The sequence below is a fragment of the Engystomops pustulosus genome, chromosome 4, assembly GCF_040894005.1.
Source record: "Engystomops pustulosus chromosome 4, aEngPut4.maternal, whole genome shotgun sequence".
NCBI lineage: Eukaryota > Metazoa > Chordata > Amphibia > Anura > Leptodactylidae > Engystomops > Engystomops pustulosus.
The window spans coordinates 148819383-148846604 of record NC_092414.1 but is presented as its reverse complement, the minus strand read 5'-3'; the positions used below and the strand labels follow the sequence as shown (position 1 = coordinate 148846604).

The window sequence follows — 27222 nt, the reverse complement described above, 5'->3', positions numbered from 1 at the left end:
TTTAGGATATACCATAAATATCTAATGGATACAGGTCCAACCTCTAGGTCCCCAACTCAATTTCAAAATGGGAAATCTATATTATCACTAAAATCAAGTATATATGACCTTCACAATCTGTTTGAGAAGACTGTTTGGGTGTGTGAAGGCAGGGCATCGGCAATGTGCAATGTGTTAACTTGGGCAGTCACAGGCTATTTTATTTCATCTCAGTGTTCCTGAACTCCTACATCTCTAACAGGTTCAGATCAATTGAGGAAGACACTTACATCTACTACCAGTGAAGAAGTTTGGAGGGAAGGTGGTGTTAGAAATCCTTCCCCTCGCTCTTGCAGTATGACTAGCCCCTATGCCAGTGGTGGCGAACCTATGGCACGGGTGCCGGAGGCGGCACTCAGAGCCCTTTTTGTGGGCACCCGGGCCATCTCCCCAGCACACCAGACAGGACCCAAAGAATCTTCCTGCAGTTCCAAGCAACTTAAAAGTGATATTTACTTTGCTATTTGGGAATGTGGGAAGAGGGAGAATGATTAGACAGGGCAGAATTATCTTTGGAGGATTTCCTACTGGCCCCACGATTCCCCGAGTACAGAAAAACACTGGAAAGAAGCTAAAATGATGCAAATTTCCCATCTTGTCCTCAGGAGGCCAATATGATCGAACGTTGTTGAGGAACAGGGAGCAATAAATTACTGCTTTTTAGTTTTGGTTGGCACCTCGCAATAAATAAGGGGGGTTTTGGGATGCACTTGGGCACTCGGCGGCTAAAAGGTTCGCCATCACTGCCCTATGCTCTTAGTCTACTGTATTGTATCCCCATTTTAACTCATCTCAAGATCCAGCTGCACATGTTTGACTCTCTTTTAAGTTCTAAAAATAGAAAATGAGGTAGTTACGGGACCTGCATCTATCATATATTGAAGGAATTTTCTTAAGAATCACCATAAGTGTACTAGATGGAAATATACCTTTAAGAAACTGCTGCCAGGTTTTGGAATAAATTGTGCTGCTGAAATGTCATGAAGCTCTCAGCAAGATTGAATTTCCTCACTGTCAGCAGATGTCAAATTTCTTTTTTTCTTAATAAATGCCTATAACACAATAAATGCCTATAACACTATTAAAGTCATATAGATAGGTTTATAGTAAACAGCTTATGGCCAAAATACAGCAGCAATAGAAAGACTAGAGGCCCCATTTGCCAATTCAAACGCTGTATTATCTACAGTGTTTGTATTATTTGTATTATTTTACAGAGTTCTGTTTCAATACTGGTCTTCTATGGAGTAAATTATGTTATTGGGACATGTCTGCTCTCCAGTGAATCATATTTTATTCATACTGCATATGGGACTTCCATAGGTTATGGGTTAATTCTATATTTGAAGGGAAATATATATAATATTACTGTAGTCTCCTAAGTTATAAACAATTGTGAATCATTTTTATTTCACCAATTTATCCAAGCAAAATATATGTCTCTAATTTAGGATATATACGTATAAAACCTACAGTTGGCTTTAGCTACAAAACAGAAAACTGACTGTATATATAAATTGTTTGTAACCAAATAACAGATCTAGGGAAAATAATTTCCCACAACTTTGTAGGTATGATTCTATAATGATGATAATAATCTAATAAATCAATATTTATGGGGTCCCATAGTAGCTAAAAATAGAAAAAGAATAGTGTTTGAATACATGGGAAGTAATTAGAGAGAATATATACTTTACAGAATGTAATATCTAATTTATTCAGTGTTTTCATTAATACCAAACTAGTATTATAGTATCATAGTATATAAGGCTGGAAGGAGACGCAAGTCCATCAAGTCCAACCTTTAAGAATTAAATAAATGTTTTATCCCCATAACTCGTGATATTTTTTCTCTCCAGAAAGGCATCCAGGCCTCTCCTGAACATGTACATACAGTCAGCCATAACAACCTCCTGCGGCAGAGAGTTCCATAGTCTCATCACTCTTACAGTAAAGAACCTCTGTCTATGTTGATGGTAAAATCGCCTCTCCTCTAGGCGTAGAGGATGCCCCCTTGTCCTGGTCACAGGCCTAGGTATAAAAAGATCTTTGGAGAGATCCTTGTACTGTCCGTTCAGGTATTTGTACATTGTAATGAGGTCTCCCCTCAGTCGTCTTTTTTTAAACTAAATAATCCCAGACCGGCAGTCTATTTCAGTGACTGTCTGTGTGGCCGGCATTCTCTTTCAGTGACTGTCTGTCTGTGTGGCGGGCAGTCTCTTTCAAACCTGCTCAAATGATGTGTGAGAACGATATCTGACAATACTTTTTATATCTGAGAAACTAATGTACTGGATGCTTGGTTATTCCCCCCTTCCCCTTCTCTCTTCCTCATTGGCTTCCACAGTTTGTAGAAAGATGCAATGTATTCTTTACACAAGCCTCTGAGCCTGAGATATGAGGTGTGAAGATTGTCAGATATCGTTCTCACACATCATTTGAGCAGGTTTGCTAGGCAGGAAGTATATCCAGTGTTATAAGTAGTGTATGTCTCTGACATGAAGTTGTGAGGTTTAAAGATTGTCAGATATCATTCTCACACATCATTTAGGCATGTTTGCTAGGCAGGAGGTGTCAGACTCAGACTCAAGTGTCAGTGCCACGTATAAAAAAAATAGCATTATATTATCTATGACTCTGACCTCTGACCATGTTCTAAAATGGACACTGGACTTTATCTTTTTTTCAGTATCACACCCCCTGATTTGCAGCTCTAATTATTTGAAGCTTTTCTAGAGATGGTGCATTTCTCCTGATACGAGGAACAGGCACTTCTTCATTCCATTACTGAGTTCTCCTACAAACCAAGAGGGGTCTCTACCTCCTTGTGCAGTTTGCCTGTAGAGTGTGCAGGGTGCATCTGATTCATGAATTGTGGTGCACTGTCTTCATGAATCTGGCACTCCCTGCACTGCTCTTGCTCCCTGGTTGTCCCTACATTTTTTGGTGCACTTTGTTAATGCTGCACAATCGTGGTGCAGGTCAAAAGAATTGTGGCATGGTCCAACTAAGAAGTAAGACGCCCCTTTAGGTGCACATTTTTTCTTTCTTGTCGGGCACAGAAAAGCCACGACACAAAACTGGTGCTGACACTTTATAAATACATGTGCAAGCAGCTTACATGTTCTTTCTAGTGCAAAGTCAGACAGAAAACTGGTGCAAACACTTTAATAAATGTGGCCCATTCTCTGGTATCAGTCACAGTCCAGTCTCCCTTTTTCTATTTATTCCAGTCTATCTATAAACTGTACAGAGGAACTTGTATGACCTGTTCCTTGCTGAAGATTTTGACACTTCCAGCCTCTACATTCTTTGAACTGCAGTGTAAAACATCCTCTCTCTCTCTGTTGCTGTCTTTTACACTGAGATGAAGTAAGAAAGACAATACAGCTAGGATCCACAAAATATGTGAAGAAATTACAAATACGCCATAACAAAACAATTCTTACAGAGGGTTTAGAAAGTTATTTCATTCTGCATTTAAGAAGTAAAATCAAAGAAAATGTTTAAAAAATAGTGCATTAGTTCATAAGCTGTCATTATCCTAATTACTCTTGTCAGAAACATTACTTTATTAATTAAACTTTTTACTCCATATTTAGTAGATCTTAAGAAAATTGGTTGAAATTGTTTTACACACAGTATGGGAATGAAAACTGTTTGCTTGAATTTTTATTTCAAACTATTTTATGATACTGCCTTTTTAATCACCACAAACTACTTAAAGATGGATTCAATGGGGGGATTTATCATTGGGTTTTTGTCAATGTTTGTCATTGTTCTGGCGCAATTGTGGTACAAATGCTGTTTTGCGACTTTCCATTGCGCTAAATGAACATAGGACAGTGCAAAGTCACTTTAAATTAGAACCTTGTTGCGCCAAATTCATTTTTTGGTTAGACTAGTTAATTCAATTTGGTTAATTCATGACTTGCGATTTTGGCGCATGTTTTGGTGCAAAATTAATCCAGTCACCCCCTGGCCTATAAATACTACAAAACCAGTACCAAATTCATCAAGACCAATTGCTTCTTTGAGGGACATGTGAGCCAAAAAAAAGAGCATTTTGTGATAGACGCAAAAAAAAAAACAATATTATAAGATAAACCAAAAACAACAACAACAAAAAACCCAAGTCCTTTTTGCCGAATAATAAGCCATTAGCAGTTAAATGAAGAGTGGACCCTGTTTCAGGGGCATGTAAATAAGCTTGGGTTAAAACCACTAAATCCTAGTGGTTCATTTCCTTTAACTCGCTGTTCTTGAATTTGTGAACTTGGGGCATTGGGCACTGAAGTTACTGTAAATCTCGCTGGTCCTTTCCATTTTTAGTAAGCAGTGTTAGACAGATACCTCTGAATGTGCACCCTGCCAAAACTGCAGGAGAACAAAATCAGACAAGCAAGTCTGAGACTCTTCTACAGGAACTAGAGATAACCTAGAGCCTTTTATATGACTTTTATTTAGTCACAATGAAATAAATTAGCCGTAAACATAAAAAGTCAGCATAAAATATCACAGTGCTCTGAAAAAGAACAGAAATATGAGAATTATTTTATATAAATACTAAGTATGGTTACATTATGTAGTTATTAAAAGTAATAGATGTACAGTACAGGCAGTCCCCGGGTTACATACAAGATAGGGTCCATAGGTTTGTTCTTAAGTTGAATTTGTATGTAAGTCGAAACTGTAATGGAGTCGAAACTTTGTCTGGAGCTATAATTGTAGCTCCAGGCAAAATTTTTTTTGCCTCAGTGACAATTGGATTTTCCAAATTTTTTGCTGTAAAGGGACCAAGGATTATCAATAAAACTTCATTACAGACACCTTACAGCTGATTATTGCAGTCTGGGACTATAGTAAAGCATTCAGAGAGCTTCCCCAGAGGCCATAGTGGGCAGATGGGTCCGTCTGTAACTAGGGTTCGTCGGTAAGTCGGGTGTCCTTAAGTATGGGACCGCCTGTACATGTTACTCCTCTTATGTATACTGGCTTATTCTTTCTTGAAACCAAATAGTGCACAAAAGCCTGAATGTAAGGCCTCAGTTATATGACCAAGTGGGGGACGTGTTTGCAAACCAGATATACATTCCAATAGACGGCAACAGTGGCCTGGCAGCAATACGATGCCACACATGGGGAATAGATCTTTCCCTGTGTGTGCACCACTGTTTTCTATGGAGAGGGGAGGGGTGAGCAGCTCTCTCCTCTCCAGCGTGCTGCTGTTACCTACTGAGTAAGGCCGGGTGGGCATATGTCTGTGTGTATGTACCCTAAGGGTGGTTTCACAACGCCAATGTAAAATCATCAGTGTAGGGACATAAGGGCAAATTTATCAGCGTGTTTAGTTGGTTTTCTGATGTTGGGTTTTTGCTTAACTTTATGCGAGATTTGAGTGAACTGCACTTAAATGCCTAATTTATCACAGAAATTACTGGGTTTTGCCTCAAATGTTATGATAAAAACTACAATTGCACATTGATGGGTGATTTAGCATATGATTTGGTGGATCTACAGGTTTTTCTGCTGCATTTTGTGGAAAAAGTTGCACTCTTCACCCAGGATATCCACCCTTTTGGTGCAAAAATGTGCAAATGCAAATAGTGAACAAATAATTTTCTGTGTTCAGACTTGGTGGGGTAGAGATCTACTGTAGTGGTATAGACAACCATGTTTAGATCACAGATTGCAGTCCCCCCTGAGTAAAATATATGTTAGAAAAGATGATACCCTTTCACCTATCATCATTTAATGATATGTACAAAAGCCTCTCTGTGTAAATAATATAGGCTCAAATATTATATCCATCTCATATCACATATGAAACATACGGTCGCAAATAAATATGCAAATCTAAATAGGAAGGAAAATGTATGGCAGCGTTTTAGATGAGAGATTTTGAGTGGTTTGTTCGACAGGTTCCATAACTAGTAGGTCCCTCTTATACTGTACTGAATCCTCCAGGGGGCCTCCGTGATTAGCTGACAGCTGTGGAGAAGCTATGTTGTTAATGCCAATTTATCCTGCATGATGGGTATCCGCAGCCTACACTGACTTCAGAAACACCAGCTGTCCTCAAGTGCACAACGAGCAATAATAAAGGGGGGTCCCAAGTGGAAGACTGCACTCTGTTTGGTAAACATGCGAATATAAAGCGACTTCAGACTACCTCTGGAGGAATTACTACAGACACAATATGGTATGAACATCATAACATTTTACTGTACTTTCAGTTCCATCATTTCCTATTAATATAGACCGACCAACGCCGAGTAATGTTCCCAATCTGAAAATAGTGTACGTATGAATGGCATACATAAAGGGCTATTGATATTTTTCTCTACACATATCGTACAATGGTGAAACTAATTTCTGCTCCAGGAGAAAATAAGACAAGCAATAATATTCAGTGAATCTTACATGACATTATTTCCACACAAATACGATGCAAGTCTAGCCTTCAAGATGTCATACATCATTGCACTATAAAGGTACCAATCCTGACAAAAGCCACTTCACTTCATATCACAATGTGCTCTCATCTCTCAGAATACTATTGCTTGTTTTACTCTCTATAAACTTCTGTTCAATACTAAAATATACATATTCAGTGACTATATGTATTTTGTAAACAGCAGATACATAAGAAGGTGATCAAAACTGAGCCACATAAAGAAATTACTTTTCATATTTCATAAAATTCTTTCTGGATTGTACCGGGGTTTTTTTTTCCAAATATTTTCTCATCTAGTATGGAAAAGCACTGGAGTAGAAGCACTGAAATAATCACAATTTCTTTAGCAATGCAAGAATTTTGATAATTCTTGTGACCACGTAACCTCCACGCCATGTGGGTGTATAGGGGAGGCAACAGATTGGGTTAGCAGGGGGCACACTTCCTAAAAACCTGAAAGCACAAAACCACAGCAGATAGGACCTGGTGTAGTGCTTCCGATGGTGTGGCTGCTCAACGGATCCATGTAGAGGTCTAAGTCTCTTGATGTATCCACCGTGACAGGGGGTTTAACCTTTATTATGAGCGTTGGTGTACAATAACTTTCCCCCATAGTAACTAAGAATGACCCAATGAGCATGTGTGTTTAGGCCATCTAGGCCACACCATCAGTTGTATGTTTTTCGGGTTTTTTGCAATCTTGACAAAAATGCCATGTTGAACCCTACCAAATCCGATGACCAGTTGAATAGGGTTATCACATTATCACAAACTAAAAGATCATAGATCTTCGTAATGTATGTAGCCCTCACAGCAGTCATTCTTCATCCAACCAGAGCCTCCTTCTGTGTCTATAGGAAAAATCCAGCCCGGCTTGCTGGTGAATTTTGGTAGCTAGTTAGAGCTCTCATGTTTATACCCTTTCCCCGATCATTTTACCAAAAATGAAAAATATGTTAGCAGTGAAAGAGAAACAGGAAACAGATATAAAGGGTTTAACCTGAAGGCTCTCTCAGCTCAGGGCAAGATTGAGTGTTATTTTCACAGTAAAGTTACTTATCTCCCAGATATGGACTTGCTTTACATTCTACATTATAAAAACACAAAATCTGCCATGTGGTGAGCCAAGTAAATAACTAGCAGCTGCATGCATAATGAGAAAATGACATGTAGGTGGTGGATGTTTAATTACATCCATTCTGGCAAATTATCCGTTCTGTAGAGTACCACACATCAACTGAAGAGACGTCTGCTATAGGGCTCTGTGTACGTCTCCAGCCTAATAATCTGCAGTGTACAATGCAGCACTGCCACCTAAGTGTGTGATGTCGGCAGGAGGCTTTGTATGGAATAATACGCAGAGACACTCGAAACTGCTACAACATCACCGCTTCTTACACAGGTCTAGGGGCATACAACTACCGCAGCAAGAAAATTCTACATTCATTGTTTCATTCATACATTCTCTAGAACTAACAGTTTATAAAAATAGTGTAATAATAATAATAAATAACCTGCACATGGCCATATCACAGATATAAGAATATAACCATTGGTATCACAGATCATGGTTTTATATCTGCTAACACACAAACAATGATTTGTAAACCGCTACGGAATTTCATGGCGCTGTATATATAAAGATTATTATTATAATGTGCTCAGCGGCATAACAGCAGAAAAAAAGGATCGCCTCCATAACGTGACTTACATTGAAGGCTACTTTATCCCATTTTTAGTGAAATCCATCAGAAAAGCTAATAGCAACTTCTGCTACCCTTCCTTCTTATAGTCACCACTCTTAAGCATTCATTTAAAGGGGTAGTCCAGGAATCAATGTTTTATACATATGGCTGCGGGGGCTTAAAAAAAATGTAAAAAATTGTTTTTACTGTCCTCTCTCAGTGAGCAGAAGAGTCATATTTGTGTGCGATGAGTCAGGTTTAGTAGTTGCAAGGGGAGCATCACTTCTGACGTCCCTATCTTGGGTTCTTTATTACCAAGAAAAAATTACAGTGGGTGCGGAAAGTATTTAGACCCCTTTACATTTTTTATTCTTTGTCTAATTGCATCAAATTGGTAAGATCAAAAAGGTTCTTTCTTTTGCTCATGAATGTACACTCTGCACAGAAATGTAGATATTTTTGATGAATTATTAAACAAGAAAAACTGAAATATCACATGGTCATAAGTATTGAGACCCTTTGCTGTGACACTGAAATTTAACATGCTGCCGTGTCCATTTTCTTCTAATCCTCCTTGAGATGGTTCTACACCTTCATTGGAGGACAGCTGTGTCTTATTAAACCGATTAGATTTGATTGGGGAAGACACATACCTGTGTACATAAGACCTCACAGTGCATGTCAGAGAACATGAGAATCATCAGGTCTAAGGAACTTAGAGACAGGATTGTGGCCATGGTACAAATCTGGTCAAAGTTGCAAAAGAATTTATGCAGTACTCAAGGTTGATAAGAGCACAATGGCCCCCATAATCCTTAAATGGAAGAAGTTTGGGACGACCACATCTCTTCTTCGATCTGGCCGTCCAGCCAAACGAAGAAGAGCCTTGGTGAGAGAGGTAAATAAAAACTCCAAGATCACTCTGGCTGAGCTGTAGTAGCTGTAGTCAGAGATGCAGTAGGGAGATGGGGAAAAGTTCCACAAGTCAAAAAGGTAAAAAAGAAACATGAAGGACTCCCAGACGCTGAGAAATAAGTTTTTTTTGTCTGATGAGATGAAGATTGAACTTTTTGGTGTGAGAAAACCAAGCTCTGCTCATCACCTGCCAAATACAATCCCAGCAGTGACACATGGTGGTGGCAGCATCATGCTATGGGGGAGGGACAGGACGGCTGATTGCAATTGAAGTAAAGATGAATGCAGTCGAGTACAGAGATATCCTGGATTAAGACCTCTTCCAGACTGCTATGGACCTCAGACTGGGATGAAGTTTCACCTTCCAACAAGTCAATGACATAAAGCTAAAATAACAAATCAGTGGCCACAGAACAACCCTGTGACCATTCTTGACTGTCCCAGCCAGAGCCCTGACCTAGTCCCAATTGAGCATCTCTGGAGAGACTTGACTTGCACCAATGTTCACTATCCAACCTGAAGGAACAGGAGAGAAAGAATGGCATCCCCATATTGAGGATCCCCAAATCCAGGTGTGAAAAACTTGTTGCCTCATTCTCAAGAAGACTCATGGCTGTGCAAGCTCAAAAGGTGCTTACACTCAAAACTGTGCAGCTAGTTTAATGGGGTAAAATCCGGTGACAGGTTCTCTTTAAGGAGTTTAGTATGACTGGGTTCAGGGGCAAATTTGGCATTTCTAGAGCTACCATTCAAGCTTTGTCTAGGAACTCCTGATGCCCAGCTCTACTCTGAATGGTAGAACAGGGAGTCACATGCTTTATGTTCTGCCATAACTTTCAATTGTATTCGCATCCTGTAGATTACGATCTGGTGGAAACGTGTGTGACCCTCTGATCCCTGTATCTCAAGCCACTTGCACTATATTATGTATGAGTAGAAATAATTAATAAAAATAAAATAAATGTATAACTTCCCGAGAAAAACTTAAAAGGGGTATTCTGGGAATATGAAACTCTGATACAAAAATCCATAATGCTATAAATAAACGAATACAACAAAATGCAAAGTCATTAATCACAACACAGTGCTTAAATAGTTTGCTCACCAAATTTTATGGGTTTTAAAAAGTAGGAGGAGGTATCTCCAAGATGGCAGCTACAGGATACTACAAGTCCCATGATCCCACAGTTCTCAGTAACAGCTCCTCGCTTTTATGCTCTGCTCCCAGTGATGATGTAATAGACTGTCCTGCTCTGTTACCATAGTAATGATGTGTAACTGCCATCACTGCACATTACACCACTGAGATGGGTTTCACCACAACACTGGCCATACTGAATGCACTACAACCAACTGACTACAGCCAAATATGGTGGTGATCACATGACCTGTCCAGGCATTGCAGCAGTGACTATCTCCTGTCTTGTGTCTGCTCCACAGGCACAAAATCACAGGACTGGTTAAAGGGCCAGTAGAATTTTAATTCTTCATTGTAGTGTTTGTCCACAACATTTGTCTTCTAAGGGGAACAAAATTTACATATCAGATTATACTTTAATGACCCATATGAATTATGTTCATTCCTAGAACGCCCCTTTATAAACAACTGCTGAATAGAATCTTTAACAACTTGGCATTAAAATTGGCATTAAAATTTCGTTTTTACTTTCCACTCAGTCTAATATAGCTATTTGTGTGCAGTTTGCTTGTGTATCGTGCAGAGGGCGCCAGATTCACGATTTGTGTCTCACATTCTTCATGAATTTGGCGCCCTTTGCACTGCTATGACGGAGTTCACCTTTTTTTTTCTCGTGCACCTTTAACATAGAGCATGTGAGACATTTCTGTCAGACTTTGCATGTTAAATCTGGCTTTCCGACTGAGCCCCAGAACAGTGCAGAAATTTGTGACGCATGAAGAGTAGTGCAGCGTGCGCCACAAAGTGTCACGTGCACCAGAAATGTGACTCGGACACTTCTTAAATACCCGTGGAAGCAGTTTGCACTGAAAAGAGCGTGCAAAGTCTGACAGAAATCTGGCGCACTACCCTTAGTAAATGTGGGCCAGTGTGTCAGGCACAATGTGACATAATTCTCTACAATCCCAATTCTCTTATACAGATATTTCTATTTCATGATTCAATGTAGGAGTTATACTGAATGACACTTTATGCTGTCAAATGCCTGAAGTAAATAAAATCCCAATCCAATATTATATTGTTCACATACCTTAGTGATTACTGCAGGTTAGAGCTTTTGGTGGGGATAAGAAAAAATGGATGTTGTATATGCGTCTATGGCACAGTAAAGCCTGCCATCTAGTGGTACTCTGTGGTAAGGGACTTTGAAATAACAATATGCACTGACGTTTTCTTAAAGCATAACTGTAAAGCTATAGGGATTTTACCAAATTAATATATGATTCCTACTAACAAAACAAACAGAAGGATGCCTACTTTGTGCTGCTCATCCTTTTCACTAGAAGTGAAGTAAGCGGAGACAAATGCATGTCAATCTATGCCCTCAGGCTAAAGCCAGTTAGCATCGCCTTGGCTTCTCTCTCAAAGTAATTTAGCATTGAACTGATTTAGTTTCCCACAAGTAAATAAAATAAACACTGCACATATAGGACGTATATGGTGACAGCCTGGCAGCTTCTATCACATGGAGGAGCAGGGAACATGTAATAAGTGAAAGAAATCATAAGTAACCCAGTTACATGCAGTCTATAGCCTGTGCTGTGTGAGCACTAAGGGTTAATAGCTTATCTAAAAAACTAGATTCATTTCTACAAAAACAATATAACAGAAAATACTTTGCTAAGAACCAATTAAGAAAAGAAGAATCATACCAACAGTCGAATACACAGCTGATTGTGAGATGGCTTAGAGCGCATGAAAATTATTCTCTACAAGGAAATTTGCAATAGTCCCCATAGTTATCAGTTAATGGTAGCAGATAAATAGATAAAGTAAACCACAGAACTGCAACCTCAGCGTTTCCTGAGTTATCACACAATTCCAGATGTGGGAGCAGCAAAGTTTTTAAAAAGTCACACAAAAGTGACCGATTCTGGCACAATACCAGACATGCTCTTGTCAGGCATAGCAACAGCTTAGAGCTGTTTACTAATTTTGGGGGACTTTTGATTAAAAAAAATTGCAAAGTTACTAAAGACCTTAACACAGATGTATCAAAAAACTCCTAAGACACATCTGACCAGCAGAAAAAAAGGCAGGAACACAAAATCATAACAATGATACATGTTCCCCCCTATGTCCCCTTTATTCTGTATGTCAGTCTGATCACAGAGATGATTCACATAGTTTTCCCATATAAAATCATTGCAACCCAGACTATTGGTAATACAAACCAAAAATATTTAACACCCCCATTCGGAGCTGGCATGATTACAGGTGTTCTTCTTTAAAAGGAACATGTTGAGGCAAAATGGGACACTAAACCACCCACAGGTCCTTACGTACTGGTGTTTTAATGCCCCAAATCGCCCTGTCTAGATGTGAGTCCACTGAGGTACATTGAACTTACATCAGTAGAGACTGTGCTGGCGTCTCTTCTCACGATCCGGCAAGAGAAACTGATGTAGTATACCCTTGCTTTACTGTGCAAGTGCTGTAGGTACATGTCCTGCACATTGTCCGGGTTTCAGTTGCCAGACTCCGAGAGGAGGTGCCAGGATCTTCTGATGTGAGTTTGATGTGCTTCATATAACTCACATGAAGTTTTTTTTACTTTTCTTCACATACAGCTGTCAAACAGGTTGATTTGGGACCCTAAACCACGAGTGCATTAAGACCTGTAAGCAGTTTAGTTAGTCTTTAAATGCCCTGTGCACCACTATTGCAAAGGTCCTGGCAGCTTTGCCAGCAGCATTTAAAGAGTTAACTCCTGCAATCACTGCCAGCACCGATCACAGGTGTTGATTAGCAGGGGTTCAGTCTCTGGACCCAAGCCTTAACATAATTTTGAGGTTCAGGTTTGGCTCAACCCGTACCTCAATGGGTCTGCTGATCACTACTCCGAATCCACTACTCCTATACTTTTGGGAAATGTGGAGATTTTTCTGTGTTACAGCGTTAACCATATGATGTAATTATTTTTATATAGAATAGCCAATTTGGGCCACAGGGATAACTAATATGCTCCAGGTTTAATTCCAGATCTAATTTTATTATATGTGTGTTATATAAAAAGTGGGAAGATGTGAATCTTTCCTTTTTTAAAATATTATTTTGAATTTAAAAAATGCTTTCGTTACTACTTTTACAGGCCCTCTAGGGTATTTTAACCGTTAACCAGTGAGTAATGGAAGCATTTGAAATACTGACATCATATTCTGCTGATTCGCTCAGATTTATTTTGTTGTCTCCTTACTCAAATTTCCTTAATAAAAATGTACAGTTTAAAAAAAGGATTGGGCAGATTCTTGTATGATAAGAATATACTGTAGTCTTATACTGTGTCAGATCTATGTCAATGTGTCTCGCATAGTTCAAGACTGTCTAGTTGTACCTCTCCTATTGTCGGTGTTGAAAAGTCCTTCAATTTTTATTACAACATTCGGCATGCCCCTATTACTGTTGACATGTCACCTTGTCTAAAAAGTGTCTGATAATTGTGGTGCAAGGAGTTGTAAACAGTTTTTTTTGGCCACAAATAACGATGATTTGTCGTTGACAGATTGTTTTGCAGTGTACTTGCCACTTTTTATGTGAAAAGTCGCACAAAAGTTGCAGATTTTGGCGCAACTAGTTCTAAACTGGTTATGGATAGGCACCAAATCTGGAATTCTCAGATAAATATGGCATGAACAGAATATGTCAAAAGTGGAATAGGTAGCCAAAAGGTCCAAACTGGCCGATGTGACAATCCTACATACAGCAGAAAACTGGCGTAACCTCAGAGATTTATTCCCCCCTAATGGGTATGATGAACAGTGATGAACAGCAAAGAGAACCTGTAAATGGCACCTTGCAGATGAAATTTCCTTATGCTGAATAAGTGTCTGATCTTTACCTAACATGAACTCTTACTGAATGCAGTAATATTCTGAATCCATTATGGGTTTTCTTAAATTCCCTTAGTTCATTTCATATAAAGACTAAAAAAAAAACAAATTTGTTATCATCTGACATCTGACTGAGGGAGCAAATACCTTCTCCTGTCACTGCAGATCCACCAGCTGTAACATTTTATATTCTCTGTATTTCACACCTAAAGAATTTTAACCAAGCATCAAAACATTGCAAAGGTTATGTAAAGTTTAGAGCCTCAAGTGCAAAGCGAAAAGCAATAATGAGCATTGTTACCAAGAAAAGATATAAAATGTGCAGGTGGAAAATATAATATGCAAGTTCTATTGTTATGATTGCCAACAATTGAAAACAATTGTCAAAGACAATTTACTGCTGTGATGGTGAAAATAAGCCCATTATACTGCGCGTCTTGAAACCATTTCCAAATTTCATTATTTAATAATAATTATATTTTTTGATGTTTTTAAGAAACTTTGTTGGAAATCTTTTGAATATGAACTTATGTTAAAGGGGATGTCCTACAAATTGGACACTTGGACTTGGATAAGTTCCTATCATAAACTTGCCAATAAATAAGGGCATCATTTACACATGTGACTTGACTGGACACTTGTATCACAACACTAGCAGCTTTTTTCAGACAATGTATTATTCAGTGTTAGACTTTTATTATCAAATTGAGATATTGGGGCACATTTACTAAGAAAGTCAGAAACTGACTTTTTGTGCTCTTTTCGTGTACAATGCTTGGTGCGTTAGATTCATTAAGAACGTGCGCCAGAAATCATGAATCTGGTGCTTCCCTGAACTGGCCCGACAGAGTTCACCAACTTTTTTGTGGTAGAACGTGCAACAGACTTTGCATTTTGTGTTGCATGGAGGCTAGCGCAGCTGCGCCACAAAAGGGTCGCATGCAACACAATAGTGGCACGTACACTTCTTAAATCCTTGTGCAAGCCGTTTTCACCTAAAAGAATGTGCAAAGTCCGACAGAAAACAGGCGCAAAGCCCTTAGTTAAATGTGCCCCATTGTTTTTAACTGGTTTAAAGGGGTTGTCAAACAAAGTTGATCAGTGGTGGTCTCAGTGATAGGACCACCATGGGTTATGAGAATGGGGGTCTAAAGTACACCGTCACACCTGAAGAGGACCATTCGTGCATGTGCGGGCTGCCCCGCTCTATGGATATAACAGAAATTGCAGAGCTCTGTACCTGCTAATCTCTGTCAGCTCCATAGCGATGAATGGGGCAAAGCCGCTATGCGCAACCTGTCTGCTCCGCTCATCTCGGGATGTGACCTTCTCGTGATCTGTTGTGGTCCTATCATTGAGACCATCATAGACCCTACCCCCTAGATGGGATAACCCCTTTAAACCAGTTTAATACAATATCTCAACTTGCTAATAAAACTCTAACACTGAATAATCACAACTGAGATCATTTTTAATATTGTGCCAGAGAGAACTGTGGAGTCAGTAAGGTAAACTTCTGACTGACTCCGCAATTTCCCTAACTTTGAAACTGACTCTGACCACCAAAATGGTCCCCGAATGACTCCACAACACAGGTAACTCATCACCACTCCCACTCCACAACCCTAATGGCAGGTGTGTTCTGCTTAGTTTACAAAAAACTGTATAGTGTGTCCATGGGTCTGAATTCAGGTCAGAGATCTTTTGTGATCAGGTCTGTTTGTTGTGTTTTTTTAAGCACTATTTTCTAGCAGAACATTTTTCTTTCCCTGTCTGTATCTTCTCAATTGAGACTTTTCAGTCAGTTTTTTTTCTCTTTTAATAATTTAAGAAAATTTCTTAATAATTTATTTCAGAATAATTCAGAATAATGTTCGCTACACTCCCCCCCCCACACACACAATATCAATAATTAACGAGTTTACTAAGAAATCAGGGTCTATAACCAAGCTAATTAAAGGTTCACACATCAATATGAGGAAACATGTTATTATGTATCTTCAAGGTTACTCTTGTGACAAAAAAAAGAGTGCAATTTGTTGGGACACTTATTCAAGTGATAAAAGTGTAAAGATTCCCTGCAGATTCCTTTCAACGTGTCATAATTTTTGGTCTCATAATGTACAGAGGAACTATTTGTTTTTAATAGTAAAGGCAACCTGTCAGAAACTTTCAATGCCCTATAGCAGTGGTGGCGAACCTATGGCACGGGTGCCAGCGGTGGCACTCAGAGCCCTTTCTGTGGGCACTCAGACCATTGACCCCAAAACAGAGCTCACCAAACAGGACCAAAGTAACCAAATCTTCCTGCAGACGCAGGCAATTTAAGAGATGCTACAATCAGCGCTATTTTAAAATGACACTTCATTGGCTGTTTGAAACTGTGGTAAAAGTGAGAAAGTGTTGATAGAACTGCAGTATCTTTGTAGGTCCTCCTACTGGACCCTACATTCTTACTGTACAGAGAGACCCTGGTGAGAAGCTACAATGATAGTCTGAATTTGCCCACCTTCTTTCAGCTGTATTAGTGGCCTCAAGGTGCCGATATGATTGATAAAATGCAATGCTGGCACTTTGCGGTAAATAAGTGGATTTTGGTTATTGTTTGGGCACTCGGCATCTAAAAGGTTTGCCATCACTGTCCTATAGTATAAACTTGTAGAGCACAGTATTTTAATATGTATTTTTTTTAAATGCAGGTTATATTATAGATAGAGCATATTCACTTTTTAGGTAATGCAGTTAAGATTATTCCAGTAGGTGGCACCAAACACCTGCCGAAATAACCTAAACCAGAAACTTGCATTACAAGAATCTTTCAAACATATTTAAATTTTCACTAACCTTTTACCCAACATTGCACTAATCAATAGAACTAGTGACTACAAGAGACTTAGTTATATACGCTACCGCTAAAAAGTTTGCAGTCACTTAGAAATGTCCTTATTTTTGAAAGAAAAGTACATTTCAATTAAGCTAACATTTAAATGATTCATAAATTCACTGTATACATTGTTAATGTGGTAATTGACTATTCTAGCTGCAAACTTCCGTTTTTTGATGCAATATCTATATAGGTGTATATAGACCTATTTCCAACAACCAAGACTCCTGTGGTTTAATGGTACATTGTGTTTGCTAACTGTGTGAGAAGGCTAATGGATGTTTAGAAAACCTTTGAAAACACTTGTTCAAATATGCTAGCAGAGCTAAAAAGCGTTTGGCTGATTAGAGAAGCTATAAAACTGACCTTTCTATGAGCTGGTTGAGAATCTGGAGCATCACATTTGTTTGTTCTACAATACTCTCATAATGACCAGAAAAAAAAGAATTTTCATGTGAAACGTCTATTCTTGTTGCACAACTAAGCAACAAGACAAGTACATTAGAGTGTCTAGTTTGAGAACTGACGCCTCACAGTTCCTCAACTGGCAGCTTAATTTAATAGTACCATTAAATGCCAGTCTCAACCTCAGTGTCAACAGTAAAGAGGCGACAACAGGATGCTGAAATTTCTCCAGATTACCCAGGAAAATAACAGCTAGAATGCCAAAGGTCTGCAATGCTGGAATTGCAGTAAATGGAGCAATCTTTGATGAAAGTAATGTTTGAAGGACAAAATTATTATTTCAAATTAAAAAAAATATTTCAAACCTTGTCAATGGAATATAATTTCTATTGATTTAGCAACTCATTTGAAAAATAAATGTGTATATTATCGGAGAAAAATGTTTTTCTTCCCTCCTGGTTATTTTTTAGTTATGAAGCTTTAAACCCACCATGATATTGCAAGTCTAGACTAAATATTTTATATATTGTCCCAACCTAAATTTTTTATATCATTTATAATGTATATTTTCAAGTATAAGTCGACCTGAGTGTGAGCCAAAGCCCCTAATTTTGCCATAAATAACTGGGAAAACTTCTTATCTTCAGTATAAACCTAGAATGGGAAACACATTGGTCACAGCCTCCCCTAGTAATGAAATGCCCTGCAGCAGAGCCCCTAGTAATAAAATGCCTTTCTGCCAGCCCCCCCCCCCATTGATGAAATGCCCTACAGCCAGCCCTCCCACCTATGTAATGCCCTGCAGCCAGCCCTTGGGTTTATAAAAAAAATAAACTACTGTACTCACCTTCTGGTGCTGCCTGATGCACCCCGCAGCTCCTCTTCCTGTAAGAAAGTGGACAGAGACACGTCCATGCACTCTACCCGCTGGCATACACTATGATATCAACAGCAGTGACACCGCCACTTCATAGTGTGTGCTGGTGGGCAGAGAATATGGTCGTGTCTCTGTCCGTTTTGTTACAGATGAAAAGCTGAAGAAAGGTAAGCACAGTAGTTTATTTTTTTATAGACTTGTGAATAAGCCGAGGTGGTGTTTTTCTGCACATTTTTTGTGCTGAAAAACTGGGCTTATACACGAGTGTATGCAGTAGTTCCTTTTCTTTTCAAATATTGTTTTATTGTTTTTTATTATAACCACCAAGTAAACAATAGCTGTGCATAAAATACAAAAATGTATCAGGGATATCTAAGATATAATTAGAGTAAAACAAGCGCAATAAAACAACATAATAATAATAAAAATAAAAATGCTACAGCACTAAGCTGTGAAGATGATACAATATATATTTCCTAACTAAATTTTGGTGCCCATATATCACACACTGCCTTATCCTCCAAATTAACATGTTGACATGTAATTATTAATTTGGGAGTGTGCCTTATATATTATATAATGTCCACTTTTCAAATCTCTTTAGGCATGTCTCTGCATATGTATATGAACTTGTGTTTTTGCCTCCTTTGAGAGCTTAAGCCTTTTCCTGTTCTCCCCATGCTGCCCTCATATATACAGAACTTACTGCTTCTCACTCCTTCAGTCCGTCTTAATGGCGTCACCCACTGCGCCTCTTTTTCTCACAGTCCGTCTCACTGACAGACACACAGAAAAGGGCAGGGCAGGATTAGTCATAATCTCCTGCTTTAGTTCCTGCACATAGAGTTCCTTAGTTCCTTCCACATAGAGTTTACAGACAGCAGTAAAGTGAATAGCAGGGATTCTGAATCACTTGATGAACACACAGGGATTATTATTAAGGCTGTAAAGGCACATGGGCAACTTAAGTAAAACAGTGGCCAACCCCTTTAATTTGGAAGGGAGGAAGGTGCTGTGTGTAGAAGTATTTTATATGCAGGGGTCTTATTCTATTATTTCTCCCTATGCAGTTTGTAGTGTTATATGGTTACATAACCAAAAAGGAAAAATAAAACCATAATCCAAATAATGACATCTTCACTCCACTTACAATTCCATTCTGTACACTGAATCCCAGCTGGTATTTCAGGTCAGGTCTCTTGATGAGGACAGTAGTGACAGGGGGACAACTCACAATATTAAGCTTTAGTTGTGTTTGATTCTTAAGGCCCTGTAATAGAGATGAAAAAAAGCTTCCATCAATCAAATCTTTACAAACACAATTATTAACAGCAGTAAGGATACACATACACATATACATGCAAGTCTACAGAAAATGGTGGTAAGTGGCATCTATTTCCCGCTGTTATTTTCTTCCATTATGGAAGAGGCTAAAGGAAATCCTTGACAGTTGTGTGAACCAAGTCATATAGTGAACAACAGCTCACTGTTGATTAACATGCATAGTACAATGTCTCCTTATGACTGACTTCTGTTAACCCTTACACTGCTTGTCAGAAACTGCATGGAAGCAGTGTAAGGGTTAAATATATGGACTGGTTGCTTCAATAAACTGAAGTCACTGATAAGGAGGGTGAGGCAACTACAACTCCCACATTCACAGCACTTAAAGTGGTATTCCCATGAAGACAAGTTTCTTACATGTACTCAGGATAACAAAATAACACTTTCTCTAATTCACTGTTATTAACAAAAATACAGAATTTCACAGATATAAGTCCAACCTGTCTTTATCAGTCCTACTGTACACAATTTCAGTTGCTCCTAGACATGATCCTGTAACTTCTGACTTAGGGTCGGGTGGCCGCCATCTTGGATTTGTGTGTGACCCCATGCTGCTGAGTTTTTGTCTTTCTGCTCTGTGCCTCTCAGCCCCTGGCAGTCCTAGCACGGAGCTCACACTGATACACAGACACTCCCTCACTTCCTGCCAGCAAGCACATTGTGAGGAAAGAGAAGTTACAAACTACAAGGAGATAAGTGATCCGGTAGAAGTGGGAATCAGGCACATATCTGTTAGATGTAGCAGTGCTGGCAGTGTAAAAGTCTGTCAGCCTCTGTGTAATAGGCATCTCATGCATTTCATCTTCTCTGATCTGTCTCATCTCTCTTTCTATTTGTCAGTGTGTTAGTACAATGTCAGAAGCCAGATGAAATTGTATATACACTTGTACCCTAAAAATCTAATATTATCAACCCACAAAACTAGATGGATCATAATGTGTCTGCTTAGAGAGTGATAGGAACAAAAAAGCAAAAAAACTGTGTAACATTGTATAGTAAGGGGTTAAAATGATCTTTATTGTGTTAACATCACTAGGTGATTGAAATGTAAGAATATTCATTTGTGGGAAACCCCCTTTAAAGAGAACCCGTCATGCAAAATAACCCCCCTAAACTAAATATATTTTCATAAACTGCCATTAGAGAGCATTGCCTCTATCCCTTTATTGTCCCTCTACATGCCTGTAAACTTAAGCAATGAGGTCCTAAATCTGTATGCAAATGACCTGTGAAATGTCCAATGAAGCATTAGCATATTCAAGCTGTCCACTCTATTCATGAGTGGGAGGCACAGCCACACCCCCAGTGCATGACTGTCAGCCTGTATAATGATGTGAGGCTGTATAATGATGTGCTTCCTGGTGCTGGTGGCCCCTGCCGCCTGTGTGTGCATGTGTGTGTGTTTAGGAGAGATACAGCAGCTCCAGGCAGCCATGTTATAGCAGAACATGTCAGATGTGTAGCTGATGTCTGTGTCTCTCACCTGTATATTAGGAGGATGCAGCATGTCAGCAGGTGACATACACACTAGCCATGCTTTACTATACATTACACACAGACATGAGCAGGGGGAGGAGAGGGGAGGGGTAACAGGGGTGACATCACTGCCTCTGACCATGTGACCAGCCTCATTTACATGATAAAAATAGATGATTTTACAATGAATAATGTATGAAATAACTAGATAAAGGCTGGGATGGATCCTTGTGAGCTGCTCCAACAGGTAGAGGTGACAGAACAAGTGACACAGACCTGATGACAGGTGTCCTTTAAGAGACCCTGCCACTACTCTCCCCACATATAGAGGCTGTGCTCTGTGGGTTTGTCATATTAAAAGTACTTACACAGACTTTCTTTACTCTGTGTTGTCTGAATGATTGGATACAGAGACCAAGAGATGGCTTCTATCTTCCATTTTCTCTAAAGCTTGAGGAAACAAATCTCCAGCAGCTGCTGTTACCCGACCATAGCTAAAAACGCACAAAGCAGATAACAGCTGCAGGACGTTCTGTGGAGATGGAGCTGTCTGCACAGAGCGTCCTGACGCTGAAGAAACACAGGATGTGGGGGAGAATACCAGGGCAGTTGGGATTGATAGACAGGAGTGATCGGTTGTACAGGCGCATGTCCATACAACTGACTATGAAGTCAGGACTATCTTGGCGGATTTGCATCAAAGAAACTGTCTAAAATGCCTTGTGACACATTTATCAAGGCTTTTAGACCTTTTTTGACACATTTCCAACTTGTCCGACTAAGGGGGCATGGCCACAAAAACGTCAACTACTACACTAGATTTTAATATCACAGTTACAAATCTGGCACAGCAAAAGACTTGTGATTTCTAGTCAAAGACTGGCGGACCCTGAATGGGAATTTAACAATTGCCCATATTTACAAAGCAGTCTGCGCCAGTAGTCTGGCGTAGATGATTGCACATAATTACAGGTGCAAACAGCTTCCACGTGTATTTATGAAGAGAAAGCTAATGTATCTGAGGTTCTCCAGTTTCCTACTAGAAAACGCTAATTTTTTTGCTGCACCAGATTTATCAATGTCATGATAAATTCTGGTGCAGTATAAGACTGTTGGTTCCTACTTTAGACCAAGTTTTGGCCCACAGACATATTTCCGATGACCATGCCTCTTTTCAATGAGGCCATGCCCATTTTTCTGATTGCCAAAGATTGCCAAAAAAGGTCTAAAAGCCTTCAGAAATGTGGCCTAAGAAATTTTAAACAAGTTTTGGCGCCAATTTGCCAAAATTCTGGTACAAGTGTGTTAATAAATTAATTTTAAATTCTATTATATCAGCTCTAAATTAAAGTTCTTATTGAAATAGAAGAGTTTTATGGTCTAGAGGAAAGAACTGGATCAATAGGATGAGCTATTAGGAAACACCTGTGAACGGATTAAAAGTGGGATCTGAAGGAAGGGGCAGTGGGTAAAGTCCCTATGGAAAATAGAGGGTGCTCTGAAGTGTGCAGTATTATGGTGCAAACCGCAAAGAATATGGGTGATATTTAGAAAAACGTGGTGATACAGTTTACTCGGGAATGATAATTGCTTTGAATGGAATGAGGAAGGAGCACTTATGTATGTAAGAGGGGAGGTGTTGGATAAAATTGCAGTGACATTTTCCCCTAAAGGGGCCACTGCTTGGATTTGTAATTATTTGTTGCAGAAAGTCAAGGATAATAATGTATTAGTCACAATAATTAGATGGGAGATGGAGGGGGTGGAAATATAATTGAGAGAATGGAATGAGATCACTCAAAAGGTTAGTAAGCTATCTAGGAATATTGTACAATATTTTATTGTGAATAGGTTGCATCATATACCTAGAATGTTGAACAAAATAAACAAACTAACAAACTATAAATGTTAGAAAGGTAATCAATATGGGGTTCGGTTGGTACACCTATAATGGGAATGTGTGGAAATGGCTAAATTTTGGTATAAAGTGTTGGAAATTATTGAGAAGATTTCTAAAAAATAAAGTAAGGAGTTTTTGATATGCGTTATTTAAGTTAAGGCGGGGTTGAAGGGAGTGGGAAAAATGGGAGGAGTGAGTGAAATTATTGTTTATTTCGAATTTTCGTAAATGATCAGGTGGAGTAGAAGTCGGTGGAAAAAGCACCACAAGCAACAACCAGTTTCATGCTTTGTCTAGCACAAAACAGGCTGTTGCTTATGATGCTCCTTGCTCCTGCTCCACTTGATCAGCTGCTGTTTTTTATTTATAAAGGACTTTTTTAAAAAGATTATGGACTTTTAATCAGTGGGAGATCTCCTGTGTAGTAACGCCACAGGCACATGGAGTTAGATTTTTAGTTATGGTTTTTTAGAGGTCTTAAAACACAACGCGTTTCGGGGTGAGGTACCCCTTTATCAAGTGAACGAAGACTGAATAATATAATGTGAAAATTTCAACCCATAGGTTAAAAAGGGGTGCACAAGGAAAAGGAAGACAGCAATATTGTAGAGTACAAAGGTAAAAGGGGAGGGGCAATATAGACCCATAAGATAAAGCTTTTTTATACAGATGCCAACACAAAAATTTAGTTTAAGATTAAGATACAATCGTATAAATATCTATGCTCAACAGCTATAGAATGCGACATAAATCTTGTATTTTGAAAAATCAGGATGAATTAATGGGTATTTTACAGGTTAAAACAAATGGTAAAATAGGTACATAAATTACAGAATACATAAATAATCAATAATCTATTGTTCAAAAAAGTTCACCTTTTATTTTGAAATTGGAACCACAGAGTACTGCCCGCTTTTACTTTATTTATCTACAAGAGGATCAAGCCAGAACCTTTGGGGGCGCTGCACCCCTCCTTATTAGGAGTCTATAAGATTGTGCTGATTTGGACTTATATATATATATATATATATATATATATATATTACACTTACATATATATATATACACACACACATTTATATACCTATATACATAGGTAGAAGTTGACAGAGGGAGGGAACCTCTATGAAGGTTCTAGAACCTGGATATTGCATAGTAGCAGCTGAATAAGGAGTGTGATTGGAGAGGTGCTACCACCTGACCGGGAGCATAACACCCCTGGGCAGGGAGGGGCACAAGGTCAGTACAGTCAGTCAATGTTCAGAGGTGGAGTGAAGTACACCTTCAGTACTGACACAGAACCAAATCCCAGGACCAGAGTCAGGAGACTCAAATCCAGAGCTGCAGCTTCCACAGTTTGGAAACAGCTCCATCCAAATGCCTCCAGGCCCCAAGAAAAGGCTAGGCCCCTGTGGGGAATGTTGCACATACACTTGTTCACTCACACACACATATACAGGGTATACACATCATATATACTTTCATACAGTGCCAAATACAGATGCACAGCATACATAAACTCACCGGCCACTTTATTAGGTACACCATGCTAGTAACGGGTTGGACCCGCTTTTGCCTTCAGAACTGCCTCAATTCTTCGTGGCATAGATTCAACAAGGTGCTGGAAGCATTCCTCAGAGATTTTGGTCCATAGTGACATGATGGCATCACACAGTTGCCGCACAGTTGCTGCACATCCATGATGCGAATCTCCCGTTCCACCACATCCCAAAGATGCTCTATTGGATTGAAATCTGGTGACTGTGGAGGCCATTTGAGTACAGTGAACTCATTGTCATGTTCAAGAAACCAGTCTGAGATGATTCCAGCTTTATGACATGGCGCATTATCCTGCTGAAAGTAGCCATCAGATGTTGGGTACATTGTGGTCATAAAGGGATGGACATGGTCAGCAACAATACTCAGGTAGGCTGTGGCATTGCAACGATGCTCAATTGGTACCAAGGGGCCCAAAGAGTGCCAAGAAAATATTCCCCACACCATGACACCACCACCACTAGCCTGAACCGTTGATATAAGGCAGGATGGATCCATGCTTTCATTTTGTTGACGCCAAATTCTGACCCTACCATCCGAATGTCGCAGCAGAAATCGAGACTCATCAGACCAGGCAACGTTTTTCCAATCTTCTACTGTCCAATTTCGATGAGCTTGTGCAAACTGTAGCCTCAGTTTCCTGTTCGTAGCTGAAAGGAGTGGCACCCGGTGTGGTCTTCTGCTGCTGTAGCCCATCTGCCTCAAAGTTCGACGTACTGTGCATTCAGAGATGCTCTTCTGCCTACCTTGGTTGTAACGGGTGGCGATTTGAGTCACTGTTGCCTTTTCAGCTCGAACCAGTCTGCCCATTCTCCTCTGACCTCTGGCATCAACAAGGCATTTCCGCCCACAGAACTGCCGCTCACTGGATGTTTTTTCTTTTTCGGACCATTCTCTGTAAACCCTAGAGATGGTTGTGCGTGAAAATCCCAGTAGATCAGCAGTTTCTGAAATACTCAGACCAGGCCTTCTGGCACCAACAACCATGCCACGTTCAAAGGCACTCAAATCACCTTTCTTCCCCATACTGATGCTCGGTTTGAACTGCAGGAGATTGTCTTGACCATGCCTACATGCCTAAATGCACTGAGTTGCCGCCATGTGATTGGCTGATTAGAAATTAAGTGTTAACGAGCAGTTGGACAGGTGTACCTAATAAAGTGGCCGGTGAGTGTATATACACGCCGTACATCATATACACATCACAGATAAACACACATATACAACATATATACATCACATATATGTTATATACATATTATGCTGTACAATGTGCAGCATAATATATATTAAATGGTGTACATCCTCCATTATTTAGTGTCAGGTTACATGATGGGTGGTAGCAGCCATAGCAGCCGCTACTGGGCCCACAGTGTCAGGGGGGTCATTGTGGGCCCAATAGCGGCTGCTATGGCTGCTACCACTGTAGCTATGCCCCTGCAGTTTGGTCATCTAAACTCTCATAAAACCAAGTGATAAAACTGTAGAGGCAGAACTAGCAAAATGTACAGAAGCTCATAGAGGTGTACGATTACATAGAAGATTTATAGAGATAAGAGGGGGAGGAATTAGCAGGAGCTTAGCCATTGCTGGGTCTCCACCCAACAGCTCTAAAAGATGCATTTGCAGAGGGGATAAAATGCTAGAAAAAAGAGAAATTAGAAGAAACAAGCAGTTTAACTTGTGACTCACACAATACTTTTACATAGTGTACGGTACAATAGGTACAGTACATAAGAGAGACAGTGGGGCACATTTACTAAGGGCTTTGCACCAGTTTTCTGTCTGACAGTTTCTGCACGTTCTTCCTAGTGCAAACTGTTTGCGCAGGTATTTAAGAAGTGTCTGCATCACATTTGTGGCGCCAGATACATGCAGAACGTGCGCCAGAAGTCCTGAATCTGGCACCCCCTGCACTATACACAGGCAAACTGCGCATATACTTCTTAAACAGATTGACACTGAATATAAATGGATTACAGCTAAAGAATCCATGCAGTATACGAGAGAATAGAGCGATAGATACAGAACAACCCTACCAGTGACATACCTTAATTATACCTTGACATGTAGCTAGAGGAAGGCCAACCAAACTTGTTCCGTTTATAGACATAATTTGATCACCAATGCTGAGTTTTCCAGAGCGTGCAGCCGGACCCCCATTCATCATATTTGCTAGTATTACAGTCGGAAGTATTGAACCCCATCCAGACTCCACAATGACCACTCCCAAAATCTCTCCCTTTAGCTTTTCCACCTGAATCTGTTAACAAAAAGCACATTATCATAATCATGATAATTCCCAGAAAAAAAGGTATCAATCATTCATAATTACAGGATATGACTTACCTCCTTGCAGTTTTCAGAATTTGAGAAGTGTATAAGGTCATCATTATACATCTCTTGAGTATTTATGATATCACTATATTCTTTTTGACTGAGATCTTCTGGGTTGATCCCGTTGGCTCGTAAGAATTCTTGGTAAGCAACACTGAACGCTTGGCCAATAGACTGTGCGATAAGCTGGGCCTGTGAAGGATAGAAGATACAGGGGCACATTAACTAAGGGCCATCCGCCAGGTTTCTGTTGCACATTTTTTCGGTGCAAATTGCTAGCACAGGAATATAAGAAGTCTTCCGCACCACATTTGTGTC

The 27222-nt window shown here is 39.5% G+C and overlaps 1 protein-coding gene across 3 annotated transcripts in view; it reads right to left on the bottom strand.

Moving 5' to 3' along the window:
- The window catches only part of APBA2 (amyloid beta precursor protein binding family A member 2), a 220182-nt gene that overhangs the window by 10734 nt on the left and 182226 nt on the right, over nucleotides 1-27222 (bottom strand). For all 3 annotated transcript variants that reach the window (XM_072148038.1, XM_072148037.1, XM_072148036.1), the window contains 3 exons: nucleotides 26917-27096; nucleotides 26618-26830; nucleotides 19441-19560 (listed from right to left, as the gene is read on the bottom strand). In XM_072148038.1, coding sequence (XP_072004139.1) covers nucleotides 19441-19560; nucleotides 26618-26830; nucleotides 26917-27096 — 513 coding nt within the window. The remainder of the gene's footprint in view (nucleotides 1-19440; nucleotides 19561-26617; nucleotides 26831-26916; nucleotides 27097-27222) is intronic.